At 38.9% G+C, this 16,710-nt stretch overlaps 1 protein-coding gene across 3 annotated transcripts in view; it reads right to left on the reverse strand.

Moving 5' to 3' along the window:
* The window catches only part of SMOC2 (SPARC related modular calcium binding 2), a 148,380-nt gene that overhangs the window by 25,467 nt on the left and 106,203 nt on the right, over nucleotides 1-16,710 (reverse strand). For all 3 annotated transcript variants that reach the window (XM_063329117.1, XM_063329116.1, XM_063329115.1), the window contains exon 9: nucleotides 14,131-14,213. In XM_063329117.1, coding sequence (XP_063185187.1) covers nucleotides 14,131-14,213 — 83 coding nt within the window. The remainder of the gene's footprint in view (nucleotides 1-14,130; nucleotides 14,214-16,710) is intronic.

A 16,710-nucleotide genomic window follows, 5' to 3' on the forward strand; every position in this document is an offset into this window, starting at 1 on the left:
TCCAAAACTGTCTTATATAAATATTTTAAAGAGTTTTAAAACTTTTTATCAAAAATATTTTTATATCCTTCCAGCTCTTTCTCTGATACTGTGAATTCAGCTACACAGATCTGAGAGATAAAAATTCAAACTCATAAAATACTTTTCTTAATAATTTAAAATTGACTTTATGCATTCAAAGTCTAATAGATCAAGTACCAGATATATTTAAAAATTTCCAAGGATGGAAATATGTGCTACATATCTTCATGGAAAAACAGGAATCTTCTCTTTTCAGTGGTTCAGAGATCTTGTTTCATGATCATTTAAATATTACTTCTCTGAACTGAAATTAAGGGGATGGAAATCTCCAGCATACATGAAAGAGTAACTCTTTTTAGTCACTGTGATTATTTAGATGCACACATATACACATACATACACAACTAACGGAGATTTTTATGATGCCTTCATACCCGAAATGTTGAAAATGAGAGACACATAGGAATAATGGCAAGTGAGATTGTAGAACTGAATCCAAATGCAATTTATGTGTTAAATCCAAAATGCAGTATATTCTCTTCACCGCCAGATATAACTCTCCAGTTAGGGAATAGGAATAGTACCCTGGGACTGAAAATCATGACTTTCCACAGGTTCTGGGTGCCTGCATCTCATTTAGCAACAAGTGACTATATAGCACATAGAATATCAAGGGTTATGGAACAAACCTAAACCTTCGTCCTACAAACACTTATGCCTGGGCTTAACTTTACAACCACATGTAAAGGTTCCTTTGATTTTAATGGGACTAATCACAAGAAGAATGTGAGTAAGTGTTTGCAGGATCGGGGTTCAGCAGGTCATGAATTGTATTTTAGGAACATTTACGACGAATTGATTGTGGATGACTTACAGAGCAAGAGGCTTTATCAGGTGACTTTTCTAGATAGCAAACAAATTCAAGAACTTCACAAACGTGAAGGGCAAATTTTTTGAATAATTTATTTCCCAAAATTATTCATGGATTTTTGTCATATGCTAGCATCAGGAATCTATGAACAGTAGCACTCCTGCTGAGCTACAGAGAAGCAAATTTCTGAATCTTGTGAAGCATTCTGAATCCTTTGAAAGAATTCCCAGATGTTTGTATGGAGTAATTTCTTTTCTTCCTTGAGGGTTCTCAGTTGTGGAGGCCTACAAGCTGTATTGAAACCCGAGGGATAACATCATGTATTTGAAAACCATGGAGATAGTCTTGTACACACGGTCATCTTTGTGAACAAGAACATTTGTTCTACATCTCTCTTCACTGAGCCCAGAGAAATGCATTCTCTGCTGTCTAAACACCTGATGCAAGAAGGGACCTGGAGGAAAGCCAGCTGGCTTAAGCTCAGCCAGTGTGAAACGGAGGTGACACATGTTGGCAGGCTGAGGCACTTTGAGGAATTGGCAGGAACTTTCATTGCCTCTTCAGCTGATGGCATCTGTCCACCCATTGTCCAAGTGGCTTTGCAATCGGCTAGACTGTAAATTTTCCAGGCATCATCTTGTTATTCTGTGTTTGCACAGCGCTCAGAACACTGAGATCCCAGACCATGAACAACTATAAACTATCGTGACACAAATAAATAACTACACCAAGCACAGAGACTTCCCAAGCTCATCCCTGGTCCCTGGTTCTCCACATTAACAGTATGGCAGGTTTGCCATCCTCTACCTGTGGCTGCATCAGCCTTGCAGCACTTCCTTACCAAGACATAGCATGTATATATAGTCAATCATGTCTTTGATCCCATGTGACTAAGGAGCACATAGCCTGGCATCACCTTTGAACCTCAGCTGGAAACTCAGCTTAATACTGATATTTTACTTTCTAAAATAAAAACAATTTCAGTGAGAGCATGCAATACTGATTTTGTCTTTTACACTGGTGACCAGTTCCACTGGTCTTCCCATGTAAGCCATGCTAGTATCTAGAAAACGTGAGCATCGAACATACTCTCTGATTGTCAAAGACAGCCTCTTTCTCAAAAGTAAAAGTGAACTGAAACATTAATGTAGCAGGCTAAAATCTAAATATTTTCTTCAGGAAAATATACCTACTGATGTGAGATCAGCATATCAACAGTTTTGTCTTTATCATGTTCATTTTCCTTGACAAGTGAGCTAAACTCCTTGTTTGACACTTTCAGCCATTACTCTGCAGCCAAAACGGATGTTATTTCTGCATTATACATTAACTTACTCATAATGTTCAGAAATGGGAAGTCTTGCACTGGCTTAATTTTTCACAAGCCCTCGCCTCATAACTCTGTCTGGATTTCAAAAAGTCACTGTTTGATACAAAACAAAAATTACTGGAGCGGTTCATCATCAGTCCAGTATTTTCAGAGTTGCTGGGAACTGAAAATCCCACTGAACTCACTGGGAACTAAGTTCTCATTTTATTTGAAACCTGGAACACTTCTCCACTTGACTAAAGGCAAAGAATAAATGCCTAACCAGTGTTGTTCCCTCTTGAAAATATAGCTGCAGATACATATTAATTCAGAAATGAAAATATTTATTTTTCCCTGTCCACAGATTAAACATGAGAACTGTTTCTGCCAGATAATAAAGGAGAACTTGTATCCAAGTATGAAAACACAACAAAGGAAGGTATCAGTTTTGCAGGGAACAGCCTTACAAATCAATGACATGTTTTTATTCAGTTTATACTCTATCAGATGAAAAAGGAGAAGCCCCATACCATGTGTTTTAGAGGAAATAGTGTCTTATTATGCAACTCCCCCTTACTGTCATGATAAGGTTCAGGTGTCGTTTTTCATTATGATTACAGCCCTGGCAGACTAAAAGGTTTTTGCCTTTTCCGTTCAGTCTTATGAGTTTTTCCTGCCATCTTTCAGATTGCGAGATCTGCAGATTGCAGGCATTCTGGCAGAAAACACTGAGTTTATTCCACATCAACCCCTTCCTGTGTTGTTTTTTCTATTCCTCACCCAAGAACTGCAATCCCATTGCCTGAAGTTATTATGAGATACCTCTCCCATGTCTTCATTGCCCCAGAAATTATTTCTAGATTTTTTCTTGATGCATTTCTTGAAGCTTAGTAGCTTTAAGAATACAGCATCAAAGTTTGTTCAGTGAAGGCAAATGTTTTAATCCCTTTTAGGTTCCAATGTGATCAAAGTTTCACTCTGCTTATGCTAGGATCTTATGCTGGGCACAGACAACACCTCAGTATCTATAGTCATGTACTTACAAGCAGCCATTTTAAAAGGGTCTGAGGTATTTTCATTGTAAACTTCAGACTCCTTTTAAAAGACAGTAAGTATCCTGGTTTTCTTAATACTCACAAATATTTTCCACAGAGCTCTTAATAAAAGAAACAAAGCTGTTTAACATGCACCATCTTGCACTTTCTTATAGATTTCTTGGTTAGGCTAATCTCTGCATCAAAACATTTCACATACATTCATTTCCTTCTTCATCTTTTTCGTATTAGAAAAAAAGACTAAAAATAAAAGGACAGTAAATATAACGTTCAGCAGAAAGGAAGGGCTCTCAGCTCTCAATTCTAGATCATCTCTGTTTAGCCCCTGGGAGAGCTAAACGCTACACGATTTTGAGCAGCTGAATGCTGACCCACAGAAATCTCTTGAAGGACAGAGTATTAGTCCATGCACAGAGGGTCGGGGCTTGTCATCAGTAAGCAGGTCCGAGCAGTCTACATGAAGTACTAGTTTGAGGAGAATGAAATTTAAGATTTCATTAGATTAAATTGGTTTCAGGGAGCCATTAGTCATTCCTCTCCATCTCCCACCGACCCAATATCCACAGTGTATGTAATATTCCAAATACTTAAGTAGGATAAGGGAGTATCTGAAAAAAATGCCATTTTTCAAACAGATGCTCTCATACCCTATTAGTATTGACAGACTTATTTCCCTGCTAAAAGCACTTCAGAGTAGAACAGTGCAAGAAAAAAGGTTGCTGCATGATCCAATCTCAGCTGAGTACCATCGACCACAGCAGAGACAAAGCCAGGCTGTATCTCACTGCTTGTGGAATACCACAGCCATTCGTCTTCACTATCTGTTCAGGTAAGGTGGGAATTACATCATTTAATATGAGCTATCAAAATATATGCAACTACTGATGTTAGTCATACTTTCTCCCTCTATGGTCAATAGAGACAGGCACTTCCAGATAGATTTTCCTACTCTGCCAAGTGTGTTTGACTAGTAACGCACTCAGAGTATCATCCAGGAGGGCTGTGTACTACATCTTCTTGTTACAGGCTGATCTGCCATGGCATTACAAAGTCCAAACTTTCACTGTCTTGCAAGACAGAATTTCCTTTTAGATAGCAAGTTCACTGTTTTGATGATTGTTAGTGGGTGAGCTCCTTCCTATAAGCAGTTCAGAGATATTCAAGTAAAATTACACCATGTAGAGGTAAAGAACTGCTAAATACAAGCACAGATTTATGAAGCGATTAGAAACTTTTCAGTAAAAGACCAAAAAAGGATTAGCCCTCTCTAAATCAGCTCCATGAGTTGGCACAGCCTCCAACTCCTGATAATGAGATTATTATCCATGATGCTGTTTTGGTTTTTTTAAAGGCAAAGAAAAACAGAAGTGTTCATCTGAAGCTTTTTCATTGCTGGATTTAGAACACTGTATGTATTAAACTGTGTACAGATTAAAACGTATAGATAAACTGAAGGAAGGAATTAAAGTATCTTTCAGAAATGGCTTTTTTCAGCTTTACTGAAGTTTTATGGCAGAATAGGCTTCGCAATTCCTTATTTCTCACTGAGGTGAAAACAAATATTTAAAACGTATACACATATGCATATATTTAATGTAAAAATATGCATATATTTATATGTATATATATATTCAATCCAAAATAAATATTACCCTAGTCAGAAATGGAAGAAAAGGGTCCATCTTTATCAGAATCAACAGCAAAATCATCAAGTGCAGGGGGCAGCATTTGTCTACATATTTACATCCTCATTGAGTGCAAATGAACACAGCTTCATGAGGGTCAGTGGAACTTTGCTGATGTCCACTTGGACTTAGAAAAGGCATTTCTGATGGAAAGCATTCTCTCACTTCATCATTCTTTGGCCAAGAAGAGAAAAAACACAACCAGAAACTCATTTGGAGAGTGCTGGTGCAGAGACAGTGACTGTACAGCTGCTGGGTGACAACCTCCTGGGAAGCCAGCCAGAAACAGGAGAACATTCTCCCTTTCTGGGCACGTGTCCCCCGGAGGTATCCTACTGCAGGGACTTTCTCAACTCCCACTGAGAACAGGACCCTGTGGCATGGAGCAAGACAGCGGGCAAGGCTGCTTTACTTAACAAGGGATTTGGCTGGAAAAGGGCAGCAACAAGTGAGGTGAGAAACAGAATTTACACTCTTTGGCACAGCCTCCAGCATTTTTTTCATGCTGAGAAGCAAATGAAGTCAGTGTTTATTACTCCTAATATAGCCCTTTAAAATAAACATAAAATTATAGGTTAATATTAAATAGTCCAATGAATGAAATGCTATTGCTGCGCCAGTAGCATCACCTTCAATCAGCCAGCTTTTCTCTTTTGCTAGCTGGGACACAGCTGTGTCTTTCACTGGTGCTTTACTAGTAGCTCAAATGCTTTCACTGTAATTTTTTTAGACAAATTCACACACGACTGGAAGTTAAAGAACCTCTTAAGTTATGAGCTTGTGCATTTTTTTTGCTTCGGATATTAATATTTCTGCTGTAGGTTGGGGGCCAGATATTGTGTTGTTAAGAAATGACTACAAAGTGAGGCAAAAATAAAGCAATATGAAGAACTGTGGCCAGACCATTAGTAGTTAAAGACAGGATGGGGAGATGGACAGAAGAGGGTGGGCAGGAAATAAACGTGATCTGCAGAGCCTTGAAAACTAACCTGCAGGCCTGCCTTCCTCCGGAGGGGAGACTACAATATAATCATGTCACCAGACAATAGGGTAGTGATATTGAAGATACTCAATCCAAAAGCCTAAGCAAATGGTTGCAGGTTAAAGAGGCAGAGTCATCTTCGGAGGTTCAGCTGCTCTGAAGCCATGGTAGTGGCCTCAGGACTTACTGCGGCAGACCTCCCTGTTTATATGGAGGTTTCAGCAGTAGACCTACGCGGTCATGAGAGGTACTGCCTTAGGACGACATCCTCCCCAGGCCACCACGACTCAGTATTCACATAGGCTTTCGTGTTACAGTGTGGGCACCCTGACTGAGCCCGTGTGCTGCCTGCAGCCCCCTCTTCTCACCCACCCAGCGTGCTGGCCTTGCATCCACCCTCCTGCACTGTGGACATGCAGGTCTCCTCCGTGGCAGCCACGTCCTTGCCTGGTCAGCATCCCTCCCCGCCTCTGTCTCGGGCTGCCAGCACAGGGTAATTGCAGTGGACAGAAACATGTGGAAAGAGGCCTTCACCGAGCTGTCACTAACCTATATGAGGCCTACAGTGCTAGAAAGACATCCAGCCATTCATTATAGCAGAGGGCTGGAAAGTTGGGCGTCCTCATGCAGCCCCATACATCAGACAGCTACTGCTTTGGAAGGGGAAGCAGCCATTCCCCTGCCTCCCACAGCACTAGGGGGCTGAGGAGGAGCAAGCCTGGCTCTCCAGCACCCCTCTGCACCTTCTCTGTCGAGCCTCACCTCTCCCGTCCTCCCGGCAGGCCCCCTCCTTCATCCTTACCACGTTCTGCCATCGCTGCTGTAAAGGTTCCCACCGTCTTTGCACCAACATTTCCTGGTCATAGTTCAAACACTTATCTACACTGAACTGCTCCATATCGAGCCTTTTTGTATCTCTTGGTAAGTAAAGGAGTATAGGGCTTTACTTACCTCTTACTTACTTATCTTTGGTAAATAAAGAAGCATAGGGCTCAGGACAATAGTTACAGGCTCGTTCAAAACAGCCAGCAACTTCAAATTGTTGTTTGACAGCTCAGAGCTTTAAGATTCAACAGCAGAAAGGGATATTTTAAATATTAGCTCATGCAGCCAAAAAGCTGCACATCATAAACATATAATCCTTTTAAATCTCAGCTCAGTGGAGAAAGTTACATGCCAATTGGCCTAACAATTTGGAGCTCAGGGGAAGGCAGGCGTATGTATATAATCTATATTATGATCAGAAATACTCAATTACTTTGTTGATACTTTTAAAAACAAGCAAGTTTTTAGTCATTCGAATGTTTAAGAACGTGTAGTAAGGGTAAGATTATTTTCTACTCGGTGCCAGTACCGAAGTCCACAGAGGAGGCAAAGAACTGAGTGGAACTACAGTAAGCAAGATTAGGTAGACCAGTGGTGGTACCTTGGTGTTTTAGCTGGGAAATAGCCTGGTACCTTTTGAAATCTGATGTGCTCATGGTCAAAAGCAGAGTAGCTGTAAAAGTATAATGGATCATACCTCAAAAGGAAAAGCAGTTAAATCTCTATCACTCTTTTTTTTTTTTTAAAAGATGCCTTTGAAGTAAGACACTGTATGTGATGGCTGTTTGGCTGTGGGTCTTGCATCATTGTGGTTTGAGCGTTTCCGACTATTTCTCTTTAACTTTGGAAAAAGAAGATGCACTGCCAACAACCAAAAGCAAACTGTACTTACCCACACATAATTCACCCATAACTTAAATCATGAGTTTTGCTCCACAAAATATAAACTGTTCAGGGTCAGTGCTGGAATATGCCATCAGAAACACAGTAAATAAAGCCATTACAATAGGAAGAAAACCGTGCAGTTGGAATACTTTTACTCTTAAGTAGCACCAATGTGAAATAAACAAATGAGCTAAACAGCTCTCATGCATGATTTTCAGGAGAAAATATTAACTGCTTGAATGCCAAGGTTAAACTAAGTTTATGAAGATCCATAGGACAAAACAGTAGCTGAAAGAAGTTTTAAGGGAATTTTTTTGTTATTAAGTTGATTGACTATACGAGGGACATGCATCAAGACATTTCAAGTAAGTAACATTCTAACATTCTTAGCTTGACATAAACTGTAGACCATCGCAGCACCAACAGAGCAATCAGCAGACCTTAGGCCCTGGGTGGAAAGCACTGGGTTTTGGTTTGGGGTTGCAGGAGGAGGCGGCAGTGGTCTGTAGTCTTGTTCAAACTGAGAATTTGAAATCTGCCTCATAGAGGCTGAGCAAAGATGCCAATTTTACTAATTTGGATCCTTCTTCTGTCACAGAATAAACCCCAGAAAGCACCTTTCAGATGCTTATTAACAGTGCTATCAAAACCACAAAATACTCGGCTTTTTGGAGAAATGCTCTAGGATCGAAAAATTATAATGAGAAGTATCTGAAGTGAGGCTTTTCAGAGAGCTGCAGGATTGCCAGGAAGGATGAAAATAAGAGTGAAATGCTGATCGTACTTCACCAGTAGAAATCTACAGTAACTTCAATGCAATTGATGCATTCTACTGGATTCCAGCTCAGTTAATTGAGATCAGCATCACAGGAAAAGGAAACATTCAGCAGTGAAGAGCTATGCTATTTTGAGAAAACAGAAAAGGGAGACTTTCAGGGCTTTTAGTAGATGGACTTACTGTATCTGCACGTTCATCCAAGTCAGTAGATTGTATTATTGTTACAGTTTGTAATGCACTGTCATTTCCAAACTACAGTTTCCCCTCCCAAATTATCTTTTTCTATGAGAGGAAGTAGCACAACTGTAGGAATTTCAAAAAACATACTGTGCTAAAGAAAAGGAGAAACCTAAATAAACTAAAATGAAATGTAAAACAAAATCAATGGTCTGACTTAAAGCCACAAAACCATAGAAACACAGTAAAGTCTGAAAATCCAGCTTGGCACTGGCCACACTGTGTCCCACTCTCAAGCTTGTGTGCCTTTTACTCATTTGGATTATTTTTATTTTTCTTCACAAAAGATAAGGGTACTTCTAATTAAAGAATGTTGTGTGAGCAAAATCAAATTTCTCACAATACTTTTCAAATTTTTCCACTTAGTTTACAAATTTCAGGTCTTGGTAATGAAAATTATATTACAGGAAAAATTCCCAGGTTAAGTAAGAATAAAAAATCTTAAACAACATAAAGGATTATCCAAAGTTTATCCAGCCCTCACACACGGCGGAGCCTAAAGCAGAGCCTTCCCGCATTCGATGCATACTTTTTAAATAAGAAAAAGATTTGCCCTTGAGGCAAATTAGCTGAGCAGTCTGGCACTGTCTCAATATGCTCTCATGTCTTGCTCTCTTACATATCCACGTCCCTTTCTCCCAGGTTGCTTAGAAGAGACGTAAGACTATCTTTATAAACATGTAGCTTATCCACTGCCTAAGGTGCTGGTCTCCAAAATGAGGTGAAGGTACCCCAGGGGGGGCACAAGTTAATCAAATGGAGTGCAGGCAAAAACCCCTTTTTGTGCTCTTAATAAATAAAATAAAAAAATAGAACTGTGTTTATTTCATCTTTCTCTTTTTGATTTCTATGTCTGGGTATGTTTTACAAGAGACTTCATCTATTAGTACAATAGCACATCTACATAATTTATAAATAAATACACATCTATTGAGAGTGCCCACAGAAAAATATTTTACTGGTTATTAAAAACTAGTGAATACCTGTAATGTTTGAAAATTCCTTGTCCCATAGACCCAGCCTGAAAAAATACAGTTACAGGAACTGATATTTCTTCACTTGGCTGAATTTGACCTATTACCACTCAAGATTTTAGGAAAATGCAGAGGCACCTACACCTCACTCCATCATAGTAAAGGTTTAGCTTAACTAGCCTCCATACTATACCCTTCTAAATGCTCTTGACCAGCTTCTGTAGAAAACCGAATTCCTGTTTAACACACCAGTTATCCAAAAGTCTGAAATAAATCATTCAAGACTCTTTACAGCATATGTTCATTCATCATACACTTTACTGTATAACACAGGAGAACAAAAGGTCAAAATATGAACATTTGAAAACTCTGACTGTGAGAAAAGTAAAAAGCCCCTCTGGTTCCCCAGTATGTGACATTCTCTAGACTCTTTCGGTTCATTTTCATTATCTTGGAATAACTAGTTTCTGAGAAGGATCAAAACCACAAGTAACCTCAGAAAAATGCTTTGGCTTCAAAAAAAGGACCAGAAATTTAATGGGAACAATTATTATCGTATAACTTCCAGCCCAATCTAACAGATACAGGTGGCTTGGATCATTCTTACAAACATTAGATTAGCCTTCAATTTCAGATGCTTTATATTAAGTTACCCCTAGGATGTGAGGATACATTCTTACTCAGTTTAAATCAGTGGGAATTTTGCCATAGACTCTAAGGGGCCCTTACCTTCTGCAATTCTGCCTTAACAAGATACCAGTGTTTGCCAAAAACTGCTTCTTGATTTATTTGCAAATTATTGCTAAAAATATTTGGCTTAATATGTAATGGGTTCAAATTTTCAGGTGATATAAATCAGTGTAGCTGCAGAGCTATGCCAATTCAATCCACCTGAGGATGTACCAGTGGGTTTTATCCTATTTAAGATCATTCACAGTAGTAAAGTAATTGTTTTAAAATCTTCCTGGTTTTACACGGCAGGCAGTCACCGTGGTTTCACCCAGGGCTACTGCATTTTTGTGGGTATAAGCTGCAAATCAAGCAAACCCATCCATTCAAAAATGTATTATTCCTTGAATGTAAGTACACAATTAACCTACATTTTTTATTCAGTCCTGGCACGTCTCAGAGATCAGGTGCTGTATTTAAATTTAGACAACACAAATGCAAACATGCCTTTGCAACATTGCTTTCCAATAGAGAATCTTTGAGCAACGGTGGTTCTTTTCTACCAAAAAGTTGATTTGTATTAGCCATTTGTGCAATTTTACATGTTACTTTTTAACAACTAGTCACACCTGCGCAGGATCCTCTTTCAACCTCCTTTTTCCAAAAACCTATCTACAGAAAACTCAATTCCTTTTTACTTAATGTAGTGTTTGTATCATAAGAGAGAAATTCGCCAGCTGAGGACCTGGGCATTTAATAGACTAGTTGAGAGAGATAGAAAAGAGAAAGACCTAAGAAAGAAAAATGAAACACCTCAATGCAACTGCAACTGTGAAGTAACCTCTTCCCCCTGTCACTTCTATAGGCATGTACTTACTCCATGCTGCTGCAGAGTAGAAGAGGGAGGCTTTTCCAGTTAACTCATAACTATTTTTGAAATGGTAAGAAATTCTGATATTTGTCTTATTTTAAAATAATATAAAGCATTTGGAAGTCAAAGATTAAGCAACATAAGATTGTCATCCATAATAATTTATGACAATTATGAGCTCACATTGCTTCAGTGGTTTGCTGGACTAAAGCTCACATAATGCAAAATACCATAAAGTAGAAAAAGAAAGTCAAAAGACCATTGCCTAACTTAATGAAAACACATTTATTGGGTAGGAGTTTACAGCACAGAAAGTTCCTGTTAATTGTTTCACTGACAAAGTATCTTGACTTTGGATAATACTTTATTACTGTACTGTATAAAAGCACTACCAGTTTGGATAAGAAATAGATGTGTGAAAACTTAAAACCCCTCACCTGCCCATCCTCCCTCTAAGATTCCAGCTAGAAAATGATTCTTCAAAATTTTTAGCGAAAGATAGGAGTGACCAGCAAGTAGTATCTTTTTGTGCAAAACTTGTTTCTTCATCTCTGCTATACTCTCTTCTAAGTGCAAGTTCTTTTCACACAGAAAAAAACTCACAAAATCAAGTAATTACCCAAGTCTGTAACCATGCAAGTGCTGTTTGAAATAAACCGCTGAAGATGGCCAACTTTCCATTGGTTTCCATGGAGTAAGGATTGTAAAATATAATAGAATAGTTTGGGCTGGAAAGGACCTTTAAAGGTCAGCTAGTCCAAACCAGGGACTAGCAGGGACATCTTCCACTAGATCAGGTTGCTCAGAGCCCCATCCAACCTGACCTTGAACGTTTCCAGGCATGGGGCCTCCGCCACCTCTCTGGACAACCTGTGCCAGTGTTTCACCACCCTCATTGTAAAAAATTTCTTCCTTGTATCTAAGTCTGAATCTACCGTCTTTTAGTTTAAACCATTACCCCTTGTTCTATAGCTACAGGCCCTACTAGACAGCCTGTCCCCGTCCTTCTTATAAGCCCCCTTTAAGTATTGAAAGGCTGCAACAAGGTCCAAAATATTTGTCAAGTTATCCCTGAAATACCTGCTAACTTCCCTGAAGTTACAACAGCAGTAAGTAGCTCCAGTAAGCAAGTACCGACTGATGAAATGATGGATAAACATCATCAATCTGACTGTCAACAGAGCTGTATTTACCACTAAGTTTCACATATCTGAGGATTTATGTGGCACATATGGTTCTTGCTGAACTCTCTGAGCAGCTAAACAGCAAAACTGCGCGTCAGACATGCATCATCATTTTTTTTGTGAAGGAAGAGAAATGGAGACTATTTGGTAAGAGCTGTGAAATTCATGCTCCAAGGTGAATTGTTAGTGTAAATCAGCTTTTCGTCACTTAGTATATATACATGTTCAGTGTCTTAAGTGATAAGCCATAACACGGAGTACTTCACTCATTTGACCCTGTCTCCCACTGTCTCATTTGTAAAGTAATTAAAATCTACCTAAAAAAATAACTAGACTTTTTGCCTCATTATTAGTCCTTTAGGAGGTTGTTGCCTCACTGCTTTAATAGTTGGAAATAGTTTTACAGCTCCCAGATGAAATTCATTCAGGGTAGTTCATACCAATTTTTCTTGTGCCAAAATTGTCGCAGAGGAAAACAGTTTCCCTTCCTCATGGTCTCAGCGGAACCATATTGCCTCCTGACCTCACCTTGTTTGTCTAAATGAAGCAAATGCTAGTTGCCTCCTCTTGGAACATAGCTGCTTTCCCTGACACATTAGTGCCAGCTGACTTCTCCTGTGTATCCCTTTGCCTGAACGCAGATGACCAAAACTGAACCCACAGTTCTAGGTAAAATCCAGAAAAAATAATAGCGCTATCTAAAATGGCATGAATGTTTCCTTCTCTGCCTTGTCTGTCCTGCTCCTGTCTGTCTGCCCCACCATACCTAGCTAGATATGTTTTTGGGTCACACTTGCTACTTTTACAGCCACAGTAATTGGACAGCTTACAGTTAATCCTATGATTGACTTCTTTCTATGTAGAACGCAAGATATAATTATATACGGTATAATAACATATCATTTGTATTTCTCACTTCTTTTTTTTATTATACTTTGTAATTAAATTTTCATGACAAAAGAGTATTAATGTCTGCTTTGTATGCATTTCAACACTGATGGGCATGTTTAGTTCAGAATTATTGCCTAGATATTTCTCTGGGTGGCTACACTGAAATATTTTTGATGACACAAAAAATCTGCCGACATTATTTGCTTGTTCCTGGTTCTTTACAAGAGCTCACGGGGATTCATAATTCCCTTGTGAAATGTGCAATATCACTTAACCTGCTACACCTCAAGTTATTCAAACATATTAAAAGGCCATTTAAAAGATGAAGCAAGCCTGCTGACTTCTGTGTAGCTCAACTATCCAGAGATAAGGTCTCTCACACGCTTATAAAACACGTGAAAAAAAATGAAATGTCTAATAAACACCAAGGTTTGTTTCTACAACAGCGAAGAATAAAATAATATAATTTTGAGGTAAACTGACAAGGGCAATCTTGGATAAAAGTAAGTAGATGACACATTTTTAAAACTGATTTGAAGATAGAGGCAAATTTCCCATGGATTTTGCTAGAACAATGAAGTACAGGCCAAGCTATTCTGGACATATTTGCTGACTTCTCTGGTACAACAACAGCAAGGAATAATTTCAGTAAGTGAATGTGACTGCCTTTAAACTACTGAGAAAAATGAGCTTTACTTTCTCTGACAACATCCCAAGACCCATATTTACATAAACTATTCCAAAGTCAAAGACTCCAGTCAGTGGCAAATCAATATAGCAATATCTAAAAGATACAGTGTTTTGATACAGCGTAAGAAATTGCTTTCTAATTTATTACAGTGAATAAACAAAACATTGGAATGCATGAAACCAAATTTATCTGTTTCACTGACCTTGAAGCTGGCGTCCTTTGTACAAATCCTTTGTTTTAGTTGGGTGAGCTCTGGCACTGTTATCACACTTAGGTTGTTCATACCTAAAGAACAAACAAGGAGAGAATAAAACCAGCCAAGGTTAATTTGATTTAGAACTAATTTATTTCCAGTTTTGTAGTCTGAATTAAACTTGTACCTTCTTTTATTCAGGGAATAAGCTTGTTTTTCATTCAGAAGGGGCAATGCGAATTCATCTGCCTATTTTCCACTTACCTCAAAGAAGCCAGCATGTCTTTAGTCTCCTGGGGTTGATATCAAACTAAAAAATTATTATCTATTCCAAAGCCCATCCTACAGGGAGGAAAACTGAGGAAGGAGAAAACTGTGGGGAATTGCTACAAAGTAATACACAATAAAAAAAATTCTGAAAAAAAACCACAAAAAAAAAACCAAACCCAAACCAAAACCAAAGTCAGGCTCTTCTCCCACCTATCAAATCAAAAAGGCATAAACACTATGACAAATTCTCACATCTGACCCAGTATTCATGTTGGGAAACACCAGAGAAGCAATTTCAAAATCACAGCAAGGGAGGTACTGTAGTTAGTTACTGCTGCAGCTCTAAAGCCATGTGCTACTGTATCCTCTCTAAAAAAAATGTTCATTTACATAAGAAGAGCTAAGCATGAACAGCTAACATTTTGAGCAAGAGTAATGAACGGAGATGGTTTCCAGAAGGAAGGGAATTGGGCTGGAATGGCTTGAAATGGATTGTGAAAAACACTGAATCTCTTAAATATTCTGGTTCCTCTATGCTTTCTGAGTTTACTTAAAGTCACTTCGTTACTCCAGATGGTAACAAGAAATTCTGTGCTATTTGCACTTCCAAAAAACATTGACTTACACAACACCACTAGCAATATCTTTTATGCAAGACTGGGAATCGTGGAAGCATCTGCTGCTGAATCTCTTCTTTTTCCTTATGTTCCACTACCGATTCATGGTGTTTTTTCGCACAGCTTGACAGAATCTGAGAAATATTACTTTCTTATTCTTCTAAAGTAGCTTGAAGCTGCAGAATTTAGTGTGTAGCGTTTCAGAGAAAGTCTTGATTCTCAGTTAAATGCACTTAGTAATACGACTTGTGTCCACATACCTGCGTGTGCACACACATACCTGCGTGTGCACACACATACCTGTTCACTGAATCTAGGTTCTTTCATACTTTATGTAACTGCTCATCTTTCTTTGAAATTCTCCCATTCTAAGTTCCCAAAAATGACATTTACTGAGCAGCACACTAATATGTCTAATTAAAGTATATTAATCCAAACTTTTTGAACAAAATATTCTTTTTAAAAGCATTAAATGGAGACTATGTCCTGGGTTCAGGCCAGATTGCTCCTAACAACAATACCTAAGTATTCTGATCTTAATTATCAGGCAGAATGAAAAAACCTTCAATATTATTTTTCCTTTGAGTGCTTAATTTATTTCCACATCATCTGATGATGCTGCCCACTGGCCCATCAAATTTTGGCTGCTGCAAGAAGGCAGTGTTGTTTCATGGACATGGGAGAGCCACAGGCGCTTTTTTTCCTAAAGAACGGCAGGAATAGAAGCTGCTTTGATAGCATGGGTTGGATTCAGATACCCGATGGATGACCACCTCAATCAGCCAAGAAACGAGTGAAAGGAAAATCTCTGAGCAATACTCACTAATGCAGTATCTGGCAACCAGCCTGGTCCCCAATTAATCTGATACCTGACTCTGCATTCCCCTCGTCCTCTTCCGTTATTGTTACTGCTCTGTGCCTACACTTTCTTTTTTGGCCTCTACTCTTCTACCCTTTTGGCTTCTATTTTTGTTAAATACAAACGTAGTTCATCGTACACAAACTAAATCAATTAGAGCCCAATAGGTGTTAAAATGTTGCAATGTGAAAAGTCTACGTTTAACTGTTTAAGGCGACTGAAGAAAGACAAAATTAATCATTAGAAATTTACCATACAGGAACAGCCATGCTAAGAACTGATAAGAAAAAACACACTTGCCTCAGTTTTCATGGGGAAAATGGGGAAAAGGATAGCATGTCAGAATGGAGCACTGCCACGTTAAAAATAACGTAGTCAAAAGACATCCCAAGTTACTGCTTTGAATTTTAAAGGGGAAAGAATACCTAGCAGTGAATGTGTATCTAGAGTCGGCAAGGGCCTGCCCTGCTGGGAAGCACTGAGATTTACTGAGCTGTACAAAGCTGTAGAGGACGGAGGCTTTCACAGGGATTCTACAGTGAAGCAGCTGATTTATGTTCTTTTTTAAGTTTAGAGAATCTTGTACAAGTGGATTGGGGTTTACTTTGCCCATGATCCTAGTTGCTAAAAAGTTGCCTGTGATAACACAGACTCACGGGCCTGCTGCGCAAAAAGGCTGAGGGTTACGCTGTGATGTTCAAGAGGCTTTGGGAGCCAGCTGGTGAGGACCATACTGATAGACTTTTGGGGGAACAGTTGTTTGTACCCTTTAAATACATTACCTCCTTTTAGTCAAATGGACATTTCCTCTAGGCTTTCATAAAAGCCAGCTTTACACCGTGA

The sequence above is a fragment of the Chroicocephalus ridibundus genome, chromosome 3, assembly GCF_963924245.1.
Source record: "Chroicocephalus ridibundus chromosome 3, bChrRid1.1, whole genome shotgun sequence".
NCBI classification, from domain to species: Eukaryota; Metazoa; Chordata; class Aves; order Charadriiformes; family Laridae; genus Chroicocephalus; species Chroicocephalus ridibundus.